This window comes from Plasmodium relictum (genome assembly GCF_900005765.1).
Source record: "Plasmodium relictum strain SGS1 genome assembly, chromosome: 12".
In the NCBI taxonomy this organism is placed as follows: domain Eukaryota; phylum Apicomplexa; class Aconoidasida; order Haemosporida; family Plasmodiidae; genus Plasmodium; species Plasmodium relictum.
Window position 1 is genome coordinate 4,177 of NC_041690.1, and position 22,277 is coordinate 26,453.

Genomic DNA, 22,277 nt, shown 5'->3' on the forward strand with positions numbered 1-22,277 from the left:
ATATATGTAAAGTTAGTAGCTAAAAATTCAAAACTTTCTTTAATTATATATTTATTATAAAATTATTTGTACTTCTGTAAAAATAATGACATGAAAAAATTTGTAGACAGTATATATCTAATAAAAAAAATTATAAAAAGAGTTATTAAAAAATTAAAGTTGATGAATAATTGAAATATGTATAACAAATAATTAAAGAAATACAAAAAATTGGTACATTTTTTTAAAAAATCTTTTAATTAGTGTTGTCTTCATTTGTTTTTCTGCATTCTTCTGTAAGATATTGACTGAGTAATAAAATAGGATTTATTTTTATATATTTTCTTAGTACCTAAGCAGCAAAATATTACGTAAAATATATAAATATAATATATATATATATATATATATATATATATATGTTACAAATTATGTGAAATATAGTTATGTATTGGTTTAAAATATTTTAATTTCATAGGATTAAAATAGAAAAAAAATATATCAAAGATGGAAGAATAAAAACAAATAAATTACTTCTTGCTGAATTTCAAGCAGTTCTGTAGGATTTTCCCTTAATTTATCGGTGTCAAAAATATTGACTTGTTCTATTAATTTTTAAAATTAAAATTCATATATTATTTTTTATATGTGTAACATCTTTTAAATTTATTAAAAATATTATTTTTTCAAAAATTAATTTGAATTTTAATTTATCTATAATAAAATAAGTTATATAGTTAATAAATTGGAATAAAATTGAAATTTTCTCAAATGTCTAAACATTTCGCAAAATAAAAATAATGAATTACATAAAAATATATATTTGTCTTAAAAGTTTTACAAAAAAAGGTTATATATACACTTATATAGATGAAAAATTAATAAATATAAATATAATCATCTGTTTTACCTATGTTTGCATCATTCCTAAAAATTCACAAAAAAAAATGTCGAAAAAAAATAAATAATAGGTTATGAAATATCTTAATAAGATGTAAATGCATATATATATTACTTTTCACTGCATATATTGGTTGGCGTCTTTCGGTCGCTATTATAAACTATTTTAAAATATTTATGTTTCTCTTTTTCACTGTTTACTAATCTAACTAACTATATAATATATATATAAGTGTATATGTACATATGTACATTTACTCAAATTTTTTATTCACATATTAAAATGTTTTTAATTAAATTTACTTTCTCCAGTGCCTACAAAATTAAAAAGAATTAGGTTTAAATTATTTACGATAAAAAAAAATAAGTGATTAATTTGGGCATTTCAAATTGAGCATTATCCACTATTTAGTAATTAATTAATTACAGGGATTAAAAAGGGGAAAATCGAATCTCTAATATACTTAGTATTTTCATCGTCAAAAATATTTTTTCCGTATAAAATATGAACAAAATCATCAAAATTCATTTGCTTATAAATAAAAGATTAAGATTTATTAGGAATATAAACAAATTAGAAAAATTTCTTATATCTCATAAATGAAAATAAATAAAATAAAAGCAAAAATATTGTGAATTTAATTTTTTGAATAAATATATAAAATATGAGAATAAAAGGGTATGATATTCATAGTAATAGAGCATTTGGATATGCTAATTCAGCATATTAATTTCAAGGAAATTGTATTTTTAATAAATGAAATTTAAGAATTTTCATAGGATTATGAAAAAAAAATTAAAATTTTAATTATTATCACTCTATAAGTTTTAACGAATTTTTATTGTGAAAATATTAAACTATTATGCACATTACACATTCATTTGGAGGTTTATTTTTCAATATAAATATTAGCATTAAAGATAAATAATTTCAATAAAAGTATATCTTGTAACAATAGGAATATATTTTAAAGTAACTTTTCAAAATAAATAAAGACTTATGAAATTAAAGTTTATATGCATTATCTTTGAAAAAAATTTTAAGACAAAAAATATATTTATATGAAAAAAAATAATATGAAAAATAGAATCATCTCAATTTTACTTTTGCATTAAAAGTAATTAACTAATCTTTTCGAAAAAATAAGATTAAAAAAAAAAAAATTGGTATTTAGTAATTTTTTGAATATTTTCAATAAAATTATTAATTTTATATTTAAAGAAAATTAGAGACTGTCTTGATATTAAAAGCAGAAATTTTATTTTAACATTTAGATAAATAGAAACTCTTTTTTTAATGTTAAGAGAAATGTAAAAAAAAAAAAAATTTATGAATATAAGTATATAAGAAAAATGCATTAGTAAAAAAAAATAAATGGTTTTCTATATATATTTTTTAATTTATTCTTTTCATTATTAACGTAATTGTTTCATGACAAATATATATATTACTGTTATTAAAAAATAATTTTTTACTTTGTATCTGTATGCCTAATTTTTCAGTTGCGCCCTATTTTCATTAAAGTGATTTAGCTTTGTGAAATAATCAAAAAAAAATTATTATTCCTTCATTTCTACTTGCCCATCGGAAAAATCTTCTAATGCATTTTGTGATTGTTCATTATGAGCTCTTTTAATTCCCTCTGCTACTAATTTTGCAACTGACAAAATATGTAGCTTCTCACAACATATATTGCTTGGAATATGTATAGTATTTGTGGTTACAACTTCGTCAATACATGAATCATTAATTTTTTCAATGCATCCATCAGATAAGATAGCATGAGTGGCATATAGATATATTTTTCTAGCTCCTGCATTTTTTAAAAGAGCTGCAACTTTTTGAGATTTATCACCAGTGTCAATAATATCATCTATTAAAATACAGTCACATCCCTTAATATCCCCAACTATTGTGAATTTCTCTTTTTCATAAGAATTTCTATTTTTTTTATTCATAACTTCTAAATTCTCTGAACTGTTTGCAAAATCATTATTCTTTCTTTCTTTATTGATATTATTTATTTCATCTGAGTTCATAGAGTTCTTTGTATCATTATTTTCTTGATTTTTTTCCTGATAATTTATGTTCTTACATTCATTATTAGAAAAATTGTTCTCATTTAATTCATTACTTGGATAACCTTCTCTAGTATTCATTTCAGTGACAGTACTAGAAACAACTGTTGTAAATCCTGCATTAATGGAATGCTTTTTCATTCTGATCCAAAATTCCTTAGTTCTTTCTCCACCCCCGTTGTCAATTGAAACAATAACTGGGTTTTGAAGATTTTTTTTCTTAAAATATTGTACAGCCAAGGATTGAGGGTTAATGTTCATAAGGGGAGGTTGGAAATCTTTTTCCGTAGAAAATCCTTCAATTCTAGGATTATGTAAATCAACAGATATAATTGCATCAACTCCGCAAGTTTGGAGCAAAATAGCTACTTCTGGTGCCCCTAGTGAATGAACATAATTAAAATCATCTAAATGTTTAGCTTGTCTTGAATAATTCAAGTATGGTATAACTGCTGTTACTTTTTTAGCAGAAGCTCTTCTTAATGCTGATATAAATAAAAACAATTCCATTAAACGAGAATGAACATCTTTACCACCTGATGGAGTAGAATGAATTATATAAATGTCTCTTCCTCTAACTTCATCCATTATTTGAAGAGCTATCTCTCCATCATTATATTTTCCGACATAAGCTCTACCTAAACTTATTCCTAAATTGGAACATATTTCATTTGCTAATTCGTGATGACTATTACTTGAAAATATTTGCATATTACTATATTCACTTAATTCTTGATAATATTCATATTTATCATCCTCTGGTTCATTATTACTCTTTAGAACAGGTAATTTATCTGTTTTATTTATATTATGTGCTTCATATGAATCAGTGTAAATTTCGCTATTTTTTATCTTATTAACTTCGTTTTGTTTTTTAATATCTTCATTTATATTTATCTTTAAATCAGATATGTTTTTTTTAAAATCTATGTTCTTTTTTTCAAAATTTTCATCTTTATTTGAATGGAGAAATATCCCAAATAGATGGGCAAATAAAATGGTTCTTGTTTTTAAACTTCTTTTTTTACTATTATTATGCCTTTTGCTTTCTGTGCTTGAAAATATAGGGTATTTATTGAAATTGTTGTGTTTTGTATTTTTGTAAGCTAAATAAATGCTCTTCTGTAAAACATCTTGATAAATGTTTACAAATCCATTTTTATTCAGCAAATATTTTAATTTTTCATTGTGCTCGTAAAACTTACGGGAGCAATTATAAATTTTATTAATCATTATTATACTGTATTATATATTTTTCTTTTTTTTAACATCAAACATAAATTAATATATAAAATACATAAATAAAAAGAAAAAAAATATATAAAATTAATAAAAATATGAAAGAAAAAAATTAAAAAAACTCTTTTTAATTACATTAAAAAGACGTTAATAAATTTTTTTTTTTTTTTGTATAAAAAGAAATGTGCTAATTTTTTTGTAGCTTTCATACTCACATTTTAAATGTTTAATTAATTATAAATAATATTTAATTTTTATGGGATTTATCTGTTAAGGAATTCAGAAATAAAATAAATATTTGTACATACTATATTTTAGATATATTAATTACAAAGAATGTGAATTCTGTTTTATTATATTTATACATAAGAACTTAAACTTTTAAAAAATTTCCATTTTTTAATTTTATATCAACATTAATTTTTATTATTTGTTTTTATAGAAAAATCCACATTTTTATTATATGTAAATTATTGAAACAAAGTAAAAAATAACAAAGAAATTAATAAATTAATTATGTAAATGTAAAAATTTTAATTTATTTTTTTATTATTAATTATGAATATATATGTTTCCATTAATTGAAGCATATTATTATAAATCCAAAAAATTGTATTATTAAAAAACGATTACATAAATGGAAATATTAATATATTACTTATACAATTTTAAACAGTATAAATGTATAACATAAATAAATATATATAAAAGTAAATTTATATATTCAATATTTTTTATACTTTTAGAATTTAAAACATTATGAAAATTTTGTTATTTTTGTTTTATCAAAAAATGATTATACCTATAGTTGAACTTCATTTTTGTAAATTCATTACATAATTCGTATAATGAATATATAAAAAAAAAATATAAATGAAATTTTCAGTGAATAATATATACATTTACATGAAGCAAAAAATTTGTGATGCTTTTTTTTTTTTTTTAATAAAAATATTATATTAAACTTTAACAAATTAAAGTAATATGTTTTATGTAATAATATATTGTAATGTTATATTTTTGCATACATAAAATCAATTATAAAAATTTCTCTATTATTTATGAAAATATTAATTTGTAGAAAGTGTTTTTACACTATACATATGAAATAGTTTATTATTCCTTAAAATGCTTATTAATAACTATTTAAAACAAAAGGTTAATGAATTATTCGTTGTTATTTTATTAATATCATAAAATTACAAACATATGTAAAATTAAAAGGAAAAAAGGAAAGGTTTTACATCATTTAATTTGAATAAAAATAAAAATTTTAAAATCACGTAATTAAAAAATGACTATAAAAAAAGAGAATCGTTAAGTAGAAATAATTTACAAAAAATTCTCTACAAAATTGAATTTTTTTTTAATTTTTTTTTTTGCTACATATATTGAATTTTTATATTATTTTTAGAGATATTTTTGCATTTTTTACTATAAACTTTTCCGATTTTTTTAAGAAATATTGCTATATAGATTCACCATAAAAATCATGAATAATAAAAGAAACAGATTTGACAAATTAATTTCATTAAATTATTAAGTTAATTCCAAAACTACTAAAAACATATAGGTTTAATCAATTTCCGCATTCTGAATTAATTTTATTTAAAAAAGTGTATTTTTTATTATGTAATTTATGAAAAAAGAAAAAAAATGGAAATATATTATAAAAATATTATTTTTTTTTCGAAATGATTCTAATTCTTAATTTTTAACATATAAAACAGGCTGATTCTATTATAAAATATATTTTATTTTTAAAATAAATGAATAATTTAATTTATACGTGTACATGTTTACTTTTAAAATAAATAAGATAGACAATATAATTAATTGAAATAAAATTTTGTTAATTTGAAGTAATATCAAAAATATTCATCATCATATGATATTATATTTTATAATAAAACATATATTAGCAAACATAACGACATAAGTATATATACGCACATATAAAGCTTTTCTTATTTTCATGCTTATCTCATATTTCTGTTTTCAAAAAATTATTTTAATTTGTTTTTTTTTTTAAATTTATATTTGTAATATTCGTATTATTTAAAGTTTAAAAAATTTTTCATTTTTTTTTTATAGTATATATTAAAAGTGAAAATCCTTAAAATTTTTTTTTTATTATTTTATTTTGATAAATAAAATAATAAAAAAAAAATATTTATGCAATTTAAAAATCTTTTTTTTAAAGAATTAGGTAAAATCAAAATGAAAAAGAAATAATTATTTTTTTATAAATGTTTATAAATAATTTATTATAAGCTTATTCTTATATGAAATTTGAAATAAAAATTATAAATTTAAAAAAAAAAAAATTATACATACAAAGGAATGAATAAAAAAACTTAATGTTGACTTATATAAATATTCCATCAACTATTAATTTCTTTGAAGTTAATTTTATCAAAGAGAAATTATAATATTTAGTTGTCCCCATTTTATTTAAAATTATTTTTATTGAAAAAAAAAAAATGTATTCATCTAAAAGACCATATAAAATATTGCAAAAAGGAAAAATAAATGACGATAATAAAAAAGACACTAACGAAAAAAAAAAAGAAGATAAGATATATGAAGATGGCAAGAAATACATTAGTGAGAGAAAAAAAAAAGAAGAAGAAATGAAATATTATGATACAAGTTATAGAAAATATACTAATAAAAGCTATGAAGAAAGTGAAAGAAGAAAAAAAAGTTCAAGAAATTATAATTCTGGTAGTAACTATTATGAAAAATACTCGAAGGTGTATACTAATTACTATGATGAAAAATTGAATAATCAGGCATCATTAAAAAAAAAAAATAATGTATTAGTGTCTTTGTTAATTCAATCAAAAAATGATGTCAACAAAAAAAAAATTGTGGTAAGACATTTACCTCCAACTTTAAGTGAAAATCATTTTTTTGATTCATTTTCAAATAATCTAAAGGATGAATTAGATTATTATTATTATGTTAATGGGAGAGTAGGAAAGGATTCATCAGGTGATATAATTCATTCTCGCATTTATTTATCTTTTAAAGATGATTTGAAAACAGAAGAATTCATAAGAACTCAAAATGGAAAATTTTTTTATGACTTAAATGGGGTTAAGTATAAAGCAATTGTATCGTTAGCACCGAATCAAACATTAATACAAAAAAATAAGCATGATGGTAGAAATAATACTTTAGACTCAGATGAATATTTTTTAAAATGCTGCGAAGAAATGAATAACCCTATTCAACCTATAAGGAAAGATATAGATTATTATGAATTAATTAATGTAGTAAATGAAAATGGCGCTATATTATCTCCTATAGTTGTAGAATTAAGAAATAAATTAAAAAAAAAAAAATAAAAATAAGTTCTATTTAAAAATGTATTTTGTTTAAATTATAAGAAGAAATTACGTAAAATATAATATAGAAAAAAAAAAAAAAAATAAATAAATAAAATTAAATAAAATAAAATAAAAGTAGATAAAGAAAATAATAATGATAAATTTTATAAGGAAATAAAAGTTTTGTTAAAATAATTCACTATTTATATAATTGTAGTGTCAAAAAAAATAAAATAAAATAAAAAAATAAAAAAAGAACAAAGCTTAATAAAAGATGTGTTAAAAAGTTTCAAGTGATAAATTAATGTAAAAAAAACTAAGGATATTATAAATATTTATACATCTGTGATTTAGACAAAAATATTATCAAGAAAAAAGAAAAGAAAAAAAATATTTCTTTAAATTTATGATTAAAAGTTATTATACTTAAGGTAGTTACTAAATATAAAATTAATTTATAAATAGAGGGTAATTAAATCTTCAATAAAGTTTTTTATATTTTCATAATCAAAATTCATCGAGTTTTTTTTTATATGTAGAAATATCAATAGATAATAATAGTAAAAAGAAAAATTAAAATAAATAATTTATTTTTCATAAAAATATATAATTATGTTTTATTTTTAAAAATTTTAATATATAATATAATATTTAGGAATAAATGAATGAAATTATAAAAATAAAATTTGCATAATTCATTTTTATTTGAAATTTTTACTTAAAAAATTATTTTTTTAAAAAATATCTGATATATATATTTTGGTTCATAAAAAGTAATATAGTTCGTGTAAATTATTATTTAAAGTAATAAAAATCAAGACAACTAAAATTATTCTACATTGCATTGGTATAAGTTATGTTTTTTTATATAATCAAGAATAAGGGGATTAATTAATTTTTTTAATTCTTTTGGATTGTTATTTTTGGCTAGCATTTTTCTTATATTACTTGATGAAATAAAATTAACCTCAGACAAATGCTTGAATTCAATTAAATAATATTTAGGAAATTGTTTTAGTATATTTTTGTCTATTTTAAAATTACCTCTTTCAATAATTATAAAATAATTTTCTAAAATTAATTTTTCACTATTATCCCAAAGAGATATATCACTTAATAAATCGGAGCCAAGGCAGAAGTAAAAAGTATTATTAGGATATTTTTCTTTTTGCGTTTTTAATAAATCATAAGTTGGAGTTATTTTATTTATATATTCAAGATCCTTTAAAAATATTTTATTTTTTAATATTTCAGATGCATTATTTATAATTATAGATAACATTTCATATCTGTGTTGGAAATATGTTAATTCCTTATCATTTCTACATTTACTTATAACTACCCAAATTTCATCAATCCAATTTAAATTACAAATTTTAGTGAGAACCATTTCGTGTGCATTCGTAATTGGATCAAAAGAACCTCCATATATACATATATTTTTATTCATTTTGAAAAAAAAAAGTGAAAAATTGAATGAAGATGTGAAATGATAAAAAATTCTAGTCTTTATTACTATTTTTTTTATTTCTTTATTTAAAAAAGTATTGGATTTTTCATATTTTTTTGCCTTTATAAGTTTATATATATTGTTAATTTCTATTATTTATTTAATTTTATTTTTATTTATTTTTTTTTATAAAAATAAAACAGTAAATGGATAGTTTGGGGATATTTAAAACATCATGTATTTTTTGTATATCTTACAAGAACATTTTTTATGAAAGATATTTTTTAGATTAAAAAACAAAAAGATATTTACATTCATAAAAATTATTTATAAAAGTTATTTATAAAATGTAACGACATTAAAAAATAAAACAAAAAAACAAAAGTAATATATATTAATGAAAAATACAATACATTTTATAGTTTCAGGAAAAAATTCATTTTATTAAAATAGAAAAATATATAAAAAAAAAAATTATAAATTTTTTTTTCATTTTGAATTAAAATTTTTAACTAATGAGGGCAAAATATTATTTCAAGATGAAATAATATAAAAAAAAAAAAAAGAATTATATACAAACTAAAAAAATATTTAAAGAAAAGTAAAAATAAAAAAATTGAAATATAACTAAAAATTTTAAGAAAATGCACAATTGAAAATAGAGATAGAATCAACATTCTTAAAAAAATGAAAAAATAAAAATTGAAAAATACTCTATTCTTATAAAAATAAAAAAAATATCTATTAAAGAGTAATAAGATTACTATAAAAAATGAAGAAATACAATAGAAAGTAATTCAAATTATTATAAAAAAAAAAAAAAGGAAAAAAAAAATTTACAAATTGAAAAATATGAATTAAAAAGGAAAAAAAAAAATGAATATGACTTAATTTCTTATACACCTAAAGAAAAGGATTTTTTTTAAAATTTTATGTGTGGTATAGCAATAGAATCTAAAGCATCTTTAAGCACAAAAAAAGGTCTTATGTGAATAAATGGTTTTTTTATTATATCTCCTAAAAAGTTGGAAGGTTTTAAAAATGCAAAAGAATATGTAAAGCTAATGTTTTTAGGTAATACGACTATATGAAAATGCAAAGTTTGGTGAATCACTGATATTTTGTAATTAATGGTATCTTCATCTGTTAACTTATTTTCATGTGCATAAATGTTTAATTTTGTTTTATTTATTAATGTTGAATTATCGTTATCTATATTACAAGCATAAAAATCATTTACAAAGAAATCAAAATAAATAACTAAATTTTCATAATATTGAACTAAAGCGCTTGATATTTTAGAATGTTCTTCATTCAAAGAATTTAATTCATTTGTTTTTAAAATTATTCCAATAGAAATATTACTATTTTTGGTCTGAACAATTTGAAAAAAAAATTTACATTCGTTTATTAACCTTTCATCTCCGTATGTAAAGGCATATTTTTCCGTTTTATTTTTTTTTTTTTGTAAATAAAAATAATATTTTTGATTTGTAAAATCATTTACACATTTGAACTCTTTATTTTCTTTCCATGGGTTACATCGTTTTTTTGTTTCTTTGTTTAGAATTTTCTTAAAAATATTATCAAATAATGTGTTATAAATGTTATTCATGCATTCAATAAATTTTTTACTAGAAATTTCTTTTTTCTCTTTACTAAGACTGGGGGGCTCAAAAGATTCTTTATTTATATTCTTATACAATTCATTTATACTTTTTATCTCTTCTGAATATAGAAAATTACAAGTTTTAATATTATCCATCTCATTTTTATCATTTAATTGGTCTTTATTTGGAATATAAAAATGTAATTCTTCAAAACTTGTCTTATTCAAAATTGTTTGTTCATTTTGTGGATAATTCCCTATATAAATAATATTAGATAAGTCACCTTTATTTTCTAAAACTTCTTCAAAACAATTTTTCATGTACTGTTGAATACTATATAGATATTCATTATTTAATAAGTTGAATCTAATATTTTGAAAAATTAAGTTTTGCTGTTTTATATCACATTTGTTTTTAATTATATATTTTATTGATTCAATAAATATTCTCATTTCGTTTATCATTATATTATCCAAACTTAGAAAATAAATATATAATTGTGCGTCTAATAAATAGTGATAATTTCCTAAAAAAATATAAAAGAAAATAAAAGAAATGAAATGGAATAAAATAAATTAAAAAAAAGGAAATATATTTTACAAATTAATTTTAATTAATTAAATATAGATGTATTAATAAAGATAAATTTAAAAATCAAATTAAATAAGATAAATTATTATAATTTTTACTTGAAAATAAGTAAAACCCTGAATCTGAAATGATACGAGCAAAATCTTTAAAGATATTCGTTTCCCTGTAAACTGAAGAAAATTGTAGAACTTTAATTATATTTTCAAAGTTGGCTTTTTCACTGATTGCATCGATAACATCATTTATAATACTAATAATTTTAAAATGGACGCATTCTATATACATAGTTACTAATAATTTAAAATCTAAATTGTGTAGATTTATATTTTTATAATAGATATATTTAAAAATAGTTTGAATTGCTTCAGGATAATTGGTCTTTAATTTCATTTTTATGTATATAGGTCCATTTTTTTTCTTTAAATTATAATTTTCAACTTTTTTTTCGATAATATGATAAAAAAAAACAGAAATATATTTTGTTACAAATAAATTAGAAATTATTTTGTGATATCCAAAAAAATTGTCACAGTTTTTTTGTTTTGGGATTAAAATAATTTCTACAATATTTTTATCATAGGGAGCTATAAAAAAATTTTTTAAAGATTTTACTTTTTCAGCTAATAGAGTCTCACTTAACTCTAAATATGTTGTATTTTCTCTATCAATATATTTTTTCAGTTCTTTGGATTCTAGAGAGTGTTTATTTTTTTTAATTTTTAGGTAATATTGCAACTCAAGCTGCTTTAAAAAATATATTTCACTAATTTTTTGTTTTAACTGATAATAATGTTCATCTGATCTCCTTTTTATTAAACTACTTTTATTCAATTTTCCTTTTAATATCATTTCTAAAATTTCATTACAACTATAGTATCCCTAATAAATAAAAATTAAATAAAAAAGAAATAAATAAAAAAACTTTAAATAAACATATGCATTAGAAAGATATAATTTTTTTTTTTTTTTGTGATTGTATGATTATATTTCTATTTAAATGCTTACCATATTTTTTTTTTTTTTGTCTAAAATAGAGTATATTTTTTTATGAGTCAGAGCATATATATTTAGAAATAAGATATCATTGTGAGTATTGATTTTTTCATCTTTTATCAATTGTTTAAGTTTTTTTTCTACTTCATTCAATATATTATATTTACTTTTTGTTCTTAATTTTGAAAAATCTTTTACTTCTTGTGACTCATTAATAAAATCTACTTTATTTTTAGGTTTATCTTCAGTTTTATTGAATTCCTGAATTTTATGTTTTTTTGCTTCTCCTTTTTTTCTATTTATATAAATGGAATTTTCATTATCTTTTTTTTTTAAAAATTTAGTTTCATAATATTTTAATATATTGGATTTTGATGAAAAAGGTTTTTTAATTAAATCTTTTTTTTGTTCTTGTAATTTCGAAGTCACTTCACTTGCTTTTTTTACAATATTAACAATAGATACTTTATTATCATGTATTGTAATTAGTTCATTTCCATCATCTAAATTAATATCTTTTTTTTCGTTTTTTTCTTTTCTCTCTATTGCACCCAAATTATTTCTTCTTTTAGTGTCAACAGAATGTATTATTTTTTTTGAACAACATATCATTTTAAAAAAAAATACTACCTCGTAATAATAATTAAATAGAATAAACTATAGAGTTTTGAATAAATAATTTCTATTAGAATATACTAAAATTTATAAAAAAGGAATATTATTTCAATTTAATTAAAATATGTGTAATAACAACAAAGAATAATAATCTAGTTTTTAACAGAAGAATAAAAAAAAAAAAATGTTAAATACATATTTTTACAACAAAAAAAAAAAAAAAGAAAAAATGTATGCATATGCAATTTAACTAAGGAGAATTAAAAATCAAAATAAAAAATATATACTAAGAACTAGTTTTAGATATATGCGTCAAAATAATTGATAAATTATTATTCTGAGAAAAAAAAAATAGAAACAGAAACTAAGGGATCGAAAGTACAATTTAAAAATTTATAATACTAGTGAGAAATTATTAAAAAGAAAAAGTGCAAAGTAATTTCTAAAAATATGGATAATAAAAAATTATTATAAATATAATAATCATTATTATTCTAAAGATAAGTTACTTATATAATATAAATAACTAATTTTAAAAATTGAATTATTTAATTTTTTAAAGCATTTTGATTTTTATAAACTAAAAAAAAAACAAAAAAACATAGTTTATATTTTTAAAAAACAAAAATATCACATACTTTACAATTTATCATCGAATAAAAAAAAAAATAAAAATAAAAAAAAGACAAAACAAAAAAAAGCAAATTAAAAAAAATAACTAAATGAATAACATCAATACATATCTTATAATCTATGATTTTGTGTAATGAGATTTTTTCTTTTTTCCTTATAAAAAATGATTTTACGTTGCATGCTAAACTTTTTTATTTTTCATTGATCATTTTTTTTTATTATTTTATTTTATCTTCTATTTCTGTTAATTTATGCATTCATATGTAATATAATACATATTTTTTTAAGTAAAAAGAAACTTTAAAAAAAAATATAGATAATATTAAAATATGAAGAAATAATTAGATGAATAAAAATAATAGAATATTACCGTTTTTTATAGTTATAAAGAAAAATAACCATCAATACAAAAGTAATATATATATATATATATTAATGAATAATATATTAAAATGCAGTAATTGATGATACAGTTATATATATATATTTAAAATATAATCACATGCATAAAGAAGCTATGCTATTTAATGCGTAACCATTTAAATAACACTGATGAATTAATAAAGAATGAGATATAATGAAAAATTAATAGTTTAATAAAATGAACAGCAATGATATAAATCAAATTTTAAATGAAGATATTGAGTGTAAAGATATACAAAAGGAAAATAAAATAAAAATTGCTAATGATTTAGTTAAAAATTATTGTCTTCTAAAAGAATTAAATTTGTTAAATGCTATTAAAAATGAAGATAAAATAGTTCCTAGCATCAAAAAAGATAATATATCTTATAATAGCAAAAATATAATATATGCCAATAAATATATTCTGGATTTTTTACAATTAAAAAAACAAAATAAGTTAAAATTAAAAGAAGAAAGAAAAATAAAAAAGAAAAAGTATGAAGAAATATTAAATGAAAAAGATATATTGAATATTACTAATACTTTAAATGGAAATGAATTGAATTTATCTGTCTATGAAAAAAATATTATGAATTATAATGAATTAAATAATTTTCAAATTTTCAACAAAAGCTTATTCGTAAAATATATCGATATGCCAATAATAAATCATAAAAGCTTCCATAAAAAAATTCTTCAACTTTTAAAATTATTAATTGAAAACTATAATTCTTCATTAAATTTAATTAAAATACAACAAAACATGATGAGTTATTTTACTTTTTACACACAAAATTTATTAATTAATAATAAAACATTAATAGAGAAAAATGAAAAATTACTTCAGAATAATTATATTCGTATGGAATTGAAAAGTAAGTCACTTGCTAATGATGGCATTGAAATAAAGTTACCTTTTACAAGTCAAGATAATTTATGTTCTTTATTTCAAACACAAATGGATTTATATAGAAAGCATATTAATAATCTCTATAATCAAATTGATGATTTAAAAAAATTTTTAAATATATTCAATATGGAAAAAATATCTTCTAATAGTTAAAAAAAAAAAAACTTCTAACTATACATATATTACTTTAATAAAAATATCTTATGCTTATATTTAATTGGAAATATCTCAATTTTAATAATTTTTTAATAAATTTTAGTAAATTTCACCTTTAAAAATTTTTGTTTATTAGGTTTAATTTTTTTTTTATTTTTAATATATTATAACTTAGAAACAAAAAAATTCATCAAATATAAAATGAAATAAAGTTGAGACTTCTTTTTTATATTATTTTAATTTTTACTTTTTTTTTTGGAATTTTTGAAAGTTCAATGTTATAACCAATTAAAGTACTTTGAGAATAAATGAATGTACACAATATATTCGTTTATTACTTTCTATAAACTAATATTTAATAACGTATGAAGAAAAAAAAAAATATAAGGAAAAATAGAAAAATGTAATTAAACAAAGTACATTTTATATATAAAAGAATAAAATATATCGTATTAATAGAAAGGAGATAATAAAAAAATAAAAGTAAAGATTTTATATTTTCTTAAGTTTAAAATAATATATAAATATACTATAATTTTGTGGTAAATTACTTTTATTTATTCATTCCTTTATATATATATGCAAATGTTTGTAAAATAAAAAATAGATATAATACAAATCATGTAAGTGGATATAAATATGTACATATTAATTTTAAATAAACTCAAATTAAAATATTTAATTAATTAAAAATTATATAATTCAATGACTTGAATTAAATATAATTAAATAAATAAAATTATAACATGTTTTATTTGAAATAACTTTAAATTTATCTTTTACAACTAAATGATATAAACTTTAATAAGTAAAATAAAAAAAAAAAAGAAAAAGGAATAAAAACATAAATTTCAATTAATAAAATTTTTTATAGTTTTCAAAATTTTTTTCCCATATATATATCTATGTATATGTAGAATAATTTAAAAATATAATAAATATACGTTCATACTTGTAATAATTTTTTTTAATGAAATTACATAAAATTTTTTTTTTTTATTTTTAATTGAGCATAATATATTCTATGTTTTTTTTTATACTATTTAAAAGTGAAAAAAATAATATAGCAAATGATTTTTTAAAAATACAGAAAAAAAAAATAATATCAATCTATAGAGTGTTATCTAGTTAAATTTCATTTATATTAAAAAAGATAAGTTCTCTTTCGAACTTATGTAAATAAATATACAATATGAAAAATGAATGTAAAATAATTATAGAAATGAGCAAATAATATATATATAAATATATAAATTTTTAATAATAAATAATCTTGTTTAAATATTATAAAAATATATATAAAGTATTTATTTAATTATATTATTATTTTTATATATTTATATATTTTATTTTTTATCGATTATTGAAAATGTATTTTCATGTGTAACTTGTCTAATTTAAGAATAAAATGGAATGGAATATTTCTTCTTATAAGTACATATTAATACTAGCACTTCTCATATTTTTATTTTAAATACAATTACAATAAGTCGTTTTTCTACTACCCGATGGTACTTTTTTTAATCGTAATGTAAATTTACTTAAATTGGGATTATTCATATATCCAGATGTATTACAATTATTATTTAAAAGTACTTGATTTCGTATATTACTTGTGAATAAATCTGATCCATATATATTAGACATTTTTATGTTATTACTTGGATTTTCGATAACTTCAGAGGTATAAGCGTATGGTATATATTTATTATTTACATTAAATAAAGAACTAAAGTTTTGTATAATAGGTTCTTTTCTTTCATAAAAATTCTTATTTTTATTTGTGTTACAACATTTACTAAAAATCCAGTTAGAATTTTGTTTTTCGTTATCTGCTTTTTTAAATATTGTATTTTGATCACGTAAATTATTAATATGAATATATGGTCCTTCTCTAATTAATTCCTTGGATGGATTAAAATTCATATGAAGTGATAAATCTCTTAAAGATACTGTCGATTTATTGCTATTGAAATTAAATGATGGTTTTTCATATAAGTTAGATAACCCCTGATTGCCTACACTTTGGTTTCTTCTTTTTGATTCATCTTTTTTATTAATTTTATCTGTATTTATAAGTGAAAGTTGAGGTAATTCTAATTTAGGTATATATTTAAAATGCATATCTTTCATGTTTGGATCTAAGGGATTTTTTGATGCATTCATATATATTAATTTTTCTTTAAGAGCATCATCTATGCTTAAAGAGTCTATTTTATTTTTATTTTTTTTTAATCTTTTTGAAGATGAAAAAGGAGTAATAGAACGTGGTGTAAGTTTAACAGAAGAATTTGAAGTGGACATATTTAACTGATCATTCATGTTTTTAGGTTCATGAATTCCTATTCTTGGAGTTAAATAGTTATTTTTTCCTTTATCCTTTGTGGTTTTTATTTTTCCTGGTGCATATTCTGATAATTCATTATTTTTATCTATATCAGTTATTTCGTCATCATTTATTACTTTGCTTTTTTTTAGAATCTTTTTATCCTTCATCTTAAGTATATTACTTGTTCCTTTAGGCAAATTTTCAATTTTTATTTTTCTCATTTTTTTATCTAGTTTTACTTGTGAAGGTATAGATTTTATTTTTTTTGGAATCTTCTTCATTAATTTATCTTCTTTATTTAGAATATCACTCATATTTATCTTCTTAGTTACTTTAGATTTTAGTTTTTTAATTGGTTTAGCTTCTTTTAAGGAATCATTAACTTTATTTTTTTCAAAAATTCCTTTAGATGACATTGCATTCTTTACCAAAACCGTTTTCTTATTTTTGATATCACCAAAAGAACTTAATTTTTTTATAGATGAGGTGTTAGATTTGCCATTTAATTTTGATAATTTAGAACTTAAGGTTTTTCTATTTTTAAATAATGCTTTTTTATTAAATAATCTATTTTCATTTAGTTCATCTTTTTTTTTAATTTTATCTTGTTCAGATACATTTTCATTGTTTTCGGATTTTGAAGATGGTGTTTTATTTTTATTTGATTTTATTTCATGAATGTCTTCAGTTTTAGACTTTCCCAATATTTTTTTTTTAAAAATAGAAATATTGCTTTTTGAAAGTGTTGTAGAGATTGTTTTAGAAATGTTTTTATTATTATATGAATCAGTTTTTAAATCTTTTTTCATTTCAGTAGGATTTAATAATCCATTTATCATTTTTCCTTGTTTTTTTTTGTCTTCTTCTTTCATTGTACTTTTAGTTACTGAAACCTTTTTTAAATCAATGGATTTTTTCATTGGTGCAATTTTTCTTTGTGGTAAAAATTTATTAATACTAATTTTTGCTAAATCACTAGTATTTTCATTTTTAAAGTTCTTTTTTTCTTTTGAATTTCCGTCTACTTCTATTTTTGATTTAAAAGCAATTGCATTATTTTTAACTGCTCCCCTTTGTTTTAAACCCAGAGGGTTTTTTACATCTTGTTTTTTTAATAAGATATTATCAATTTTTTTTGGAACTTTTCTATTTAATTTTAAGTCCACGCTTTTTTTTATATCAATTTTTTTTTTCTCTATTTCTTTTGAATTTTTTGGAATTTCTTTTTCTGTTTCAGATTCCTTTTTGTCATCCAATTTTTTTTCTTCTGTTTCAGATTCTTTTATATCATCTAATTTATTTTCTTCTTTTTCCATTTTAGGTTCCCTTTTGTCATCTAATGTTATGTCTTCTTTTTCCATTTCAGGTTCCTTTTTGTCATCTAATTTTTTTTCCTCTGTTTCAGATTCTTCTATATCATCTAATTTCTTTTCTTCTTTTTCTATTTCAGGTTCCTTTTTGTCATCCAATTTTTTTCCCTCTGTTTCAGATTCTTCTATATCATCTAATTTCTTTTCTTTTTCTATTTCAGGTTCCTTTTTGTCATCCAATTTTTTTTCCTCTGTTTCAGACTCTTCTATATCGTCTAATTTCTTTTCTTCTTTTTCCATTTCAGGTTCCTTTTTATCATCTAATGCTATGTCTTCTTTTTCCATTTCAGGTTCCTTTTTGTCATCTAATGTTTTATCTTCTTTTTCTGCTTCAGACTCTTTTTCACATATATTTAATTTCTCTTTTTTTATCTCAGGTTCATTTTTATCGTCTGAAATTATTTCTTTTTTTCCTTCATCTATTTCTTCCCTTTTTGTGTCTACTTCCTTTTCTCCTTCGGATTTTGATTGATCTATATATTTGTTATCTTTTTTTTTTAAATCATCTTTTTCTGTTAAATCTTTAAGCAATTTTCCCTTTTTATCTTGAGTATCCTTATCTTGTATTTTTTTTTTTCTATCTTTTTCTTTAGGTTTTAGTTGGTTTACTAATTTGGAAACTGGTTTTTTTACTAGCATTTTTTTTGCATCTAGTAGATCTTTTGCTTTCTTAGCAGATTCTTTTTTCAGAGAAATACTTTTCATTGTAAATTTTGGTTTCATTACAAATTTTCGAGAAATAAATGAACTTTTTTTTTCTTGATTAAGATCATTTATAGCATCTCTTGGCTTCTCAAAGCCATGAACTTCTTTATTTTTTTTTTCTAAAGAATTTTTTATGTCTTCTAATGTCTTTTTTGCAGAAGCTTTAAATGGGACTTTATGCTTAACATTCTTTTCTTTGTTTAACAAAGGAATAACCTTAGGTGATGTTTTTATAAATGATTTTTCCGTTTTAGAAGGATTATTTATTTCTTTTTCTTCATTAGAAATTACCTTTGAAGGAACAATGTTTGATTTATTTAGTGATTTAGGATGTATTTTTGACTCATTTGAAGTATTATTTTTCTTTGGTAAAATTCTAAAAGTACTTTTTTCTTTATTAGTATCTAATGGTTTTCCTATAGTTGCACTTTTGCTATCAATAGGTTTTTTCACTACATATGCTTGCTTTAAAGAATTTTTAAGCAATAAAGGAGGTTTTTTTTGTGTGTTCGTTGATTTAGGTAATCCTTCTATTTTATAAGGAGATCCATTTTTATAACTTTGTTTATTAATATCTTTAGGAACATTTTTTGAGGCTACTTTAGCTGGGACACTGTATGAACGTTTACTAGTCAATGGATTCTCAGATTTTCCACTCAAAGTTGGATTTTTTATACCTATATTTTTTGCAAAATCTTGAACATTAAGTACTTCCAAAAGTCCCTTGACTTCAATATATAATGGCTCACTACTGTTAGCTCTATTATTTGCTTTTTGGGAGGGAGGAACATTATATTTTACATTTATAGAAATTTTCTTTTCAAGGTTTTTACTTTCATTATTTTGAAAATCTTTATCTTTTTTTTCTGTTTCAATAATCGTAGATGAATTTTTTTCATTAACTTCGTTCTCATTTTCACTGGCAGGATTTTCCGATATTTTCTCAGGTAAATTTGGTATTAAGCTATTTTGATCAGAAATGAAATTTGGAACAGGGGTTATTTGTTGATTAATTTCATTTTCATTAGTACTAAAATTGTTATTGTTACTTGAAGTATCTAAATTTGTTCTATTATGTTTGTCATTTTCTTCATTAACTTTGTTTAAATCATTTTTATTTATTTTTTCAATTTCATCTTTTTCTGTTTTATCTATTTTGTCTAGATGTTCACTTGGTATTTTATCTTCTAATGTAGCATTTTCTTGTCTTTCTTTTATAGAATTATCTGATAGATCGGTGTTAATAGTATCTTTAATATCCATTACTACTAGGTTTATTCATTACAACTGTTATATAAAAACTTTTTTTTTTTTTCTTTTTTTTTTCTTTTTCTTTCTATTACATAAATGAATAAATTAAAAATTACTATAAAAAACATACAAAAAAAAAGGATAAAGTTTTTAAATGTGTGCACAATAAAAAAAAAACATAAAAATTTTAAGTATTAAAGTGGCTAGAGAATAAAAATAAATAAATCTTTAAAAGCATGCTAATGAGATATTTTTTTATGTATAAGATAAAATCAAAAAAAAAAAAAATAGTTATTTTAAAATTTATTTATATACATCTTTTTTGTATTAATTGTAGCTATAAGAAGAATTAGTTATATATAACAGAGAAAAAAAAAAAAGCCATAATATTTTTGAGAAAGGTATTGTAGGTGACTTGCTAATAAAAAAAATATTAAAAAGAGTTTAAACAAAACATATTTATATATATATATTTATCCTCAAAAATTAATAGATATATATAAAATTATTTATTGCATAATTGTAAATTAATTAAAAATAGAAATATTATGTAAATGCACTAATAGGTATTGTAAGGTTTTTGCACTGTTGTAAAAAAAAAAAAAAAAATTATAGCTAGCTTAGGGTAATAAAATTTAATTTTAATCTTATTTTAATATTACAGGGTCATTAACTTTTACAAAAGAAATTACATAAATCATAATTACTGATGTTATTCATAAAAAAAAGAATGGGAAAAGTTAAAAATAAGGAAAGAAGTTTTTTTTAATAATTTTCTAAATAATAAACCTTAGTGAAATAATTTGTTACAAGAATTTTCTAGTTTTAAATAATACATAACTAAAGTATAAATAGCTACGTATGAAATATAATATTAAGAGAAAACTGACATATTTTTGTGAAATGCTAAATTTTATGGTTTCTATCACAAAAAAAGTATAGCTAAAATATTTCTGCTACTTTAAGTTTCTATTATGAAATATATAATATTTTAATATATGTTTACTTTTAATTTAAAATTTAAGAAATGTGTTGAAATGTTCTACCTTATATAATTTATGAAATTATTTTTAAAAATATTAACAATCTTTTTTTGTTGGTATAAAATATAATTTTTTTTCTGCATATATTCTTCTTTTTTAAATATAATAGGAAACACTTGCATCAACTGAATAAATTTTATTTATATTTTTTATTTGCAAAAATTATAAGAATTTTTCTGTATATAAAGCAAAGCATAAGTATTTTTATATTTCTTATTAAGTATATAATTAATGAGTATTTTCATATTTCTTATTAAGTAAATAATTAATTAGTATTTTTATATTTCTTATTAAGAATAAAAGAAAATAATTACGAAAATTAATAGTTTAAACAATAAAAGGTTAAATTAAGTTTTATCTTTATTAATTGAATTCTTAAAAATATGAGTTTATTTTAATTATTGTTCATACAAAAATATATATAAAATTTTATTTTATTTTGAAATAGTAAATGCTTACTTTATTTTTTTTTTTAGATTTCTACTTTTAAAGAAATAGAATTTACAATTTCTATATAGTGTGTGCAAAAGAAATGAAACCTTTTTTTTTTCTTCTTTTTTTCATATATTTTTTTTAATAGAAAATATTCCATTATCTTTAATGAATAATCTTTTTTTTTTAATATTTACCATATTGCTAGATAAATGGAATTTTATTTAAATTCTCAATGAACATTTTTTTTAT

The 22,277-nt window shown here is 19.0% G+C and overlaps 7 protein-coding genes across 7 annotated transcripts; 2 read left to right on the top strand and 5 right to left on the bottom strand.

The window, feature by feature from the left end:
* Positions 1–235: 235 nt before the first annotated feature.
* Positions 236–1,408, bottom strand: PRELSG_1200100 (conserved Plasmodium protein, unknown function; the record flags this gene model as incomplete). Its single annotated transcript, XM_028677761.1, has 5 exons — positions 236–331; positions 514–584; positions 890–906; positions 995–1,092; positions 1,307–1,408. 5 exons carry the CDS (start codon positions 1,406–1,408, stop codon positions 236–238), a joined length of 384 nt encoding a protein of 127 aa, XP_028534118.1.
* A 1,031-nt stretch (positions 1,409–2,439) lies between these two features.
* PRELSG_1200200 (ribose-phosphate pyrophosphokinase, putative) lies at positions 2,440–4,191 on the bottom strand (the record flags this gene model as incomplete). The annotated part of the gene is made up of 1 exon (XM_028677762.1): positions 2,440–4,191. The coding sequence occupies one exon, from the start codon at positions 4,189–4,191 to the stop codon at positions 2,440–2,442; it is 1,752 nt and encodes a 583-aa protein (XP_028534119.1).
* Positions 4,192–6,680: 2,489 nt separating this feature from the next.
* On the top strand, positions 6,681–7,550 carry UPF3B (regulator of nonsense transcripts 3B, putative; the record flags this gene model as incomplete). The annotated part of the gene is made up of 1 exon (XM_028677763.1): positions 6,681–7,550. The coding sequence occupies one exon, from the start codon at positions 6,681–6,683 to the stop codon at positions 7,548–7,550; it is 870 nt and encodes a 289-aa protein (XP_028534120.1).
* Positions 7,551–8,361: 811 nt separating this feature from the next.
* Positions 8,362–8,982, bottom strand: NMNAT (nicotinate mononucleotide adenylyltransferase, putative; the record flags this gene model as incomplete). The annotated part of the gene is made up of 1 exon (XM_028677764.1): positions 8,362–8,982. The coding sequence occupies one exon, from the start codon at positions 8,980–8,982 to the stop codon at positions 8,362–8,364; it is 621 nt and encodes a 206-aa protein (XP_028534121.1).
* Positions 8,983–9,904: 922 nt separating this feature from the next.
* PRELSG_1200500 (conserved Plasmodium protein, unknown function) lies at positions 9,905–12,788 on the bottom strand (the record flags this gene model as incomplete). Its single annotated transcript, XM_028677765.1, has 3 exons — positions 9,905–11,118; positions 11,282–12,062; positions 12,189–12,788. The coding sequence occupies 3 exons, from the start codon at positions 12,786–12,788 to the stop codon at positions 9,905–9,907; spliced, it is 2,595 nt and encodes an 864-aa protein (XP_028534122.1).
* A 1,237-nt stretch (positions 12,789–14,025) lies between these two features.
* PRELSG_1200600 (conserved Plasmodium protein, unknown function) lies at positions 14,026–14,892 on the top strand (the record flags this gene model as incomplete). The annotated part of the gene is made up of 1 exon (XM_028677766.1): positions 14,026–14,892. One exon carries the CDS (start codon positions 14,026–14,028, stop codon positions 14,890–14,892), a length of 867 nt encoding a protein of 288 aa, XP_028534123.1.
* A 1,473-nt stretch (positions 14,893–16,365) lies between these two features.
* Positions 16,366–20,562, bottom strand: PRELSG_1200700 (conserved Plasmodium protein, unknown function; the record flags this gene model as incomplete). Its single annotated transcript, XM_028677768.1, has 1 exon — positions 16,366–20,562. The coding sequence occupies one exon, from the start codon at positions 20,560–20,562 to the stop codon at positions 16,366–16,368; it is 4,197 nt and encodes a 1,398-aa protein (XP_028534124.1).
* Between the last annotated feature and the right edge of the window lie 1,715 nt (positions 20,563–22,277).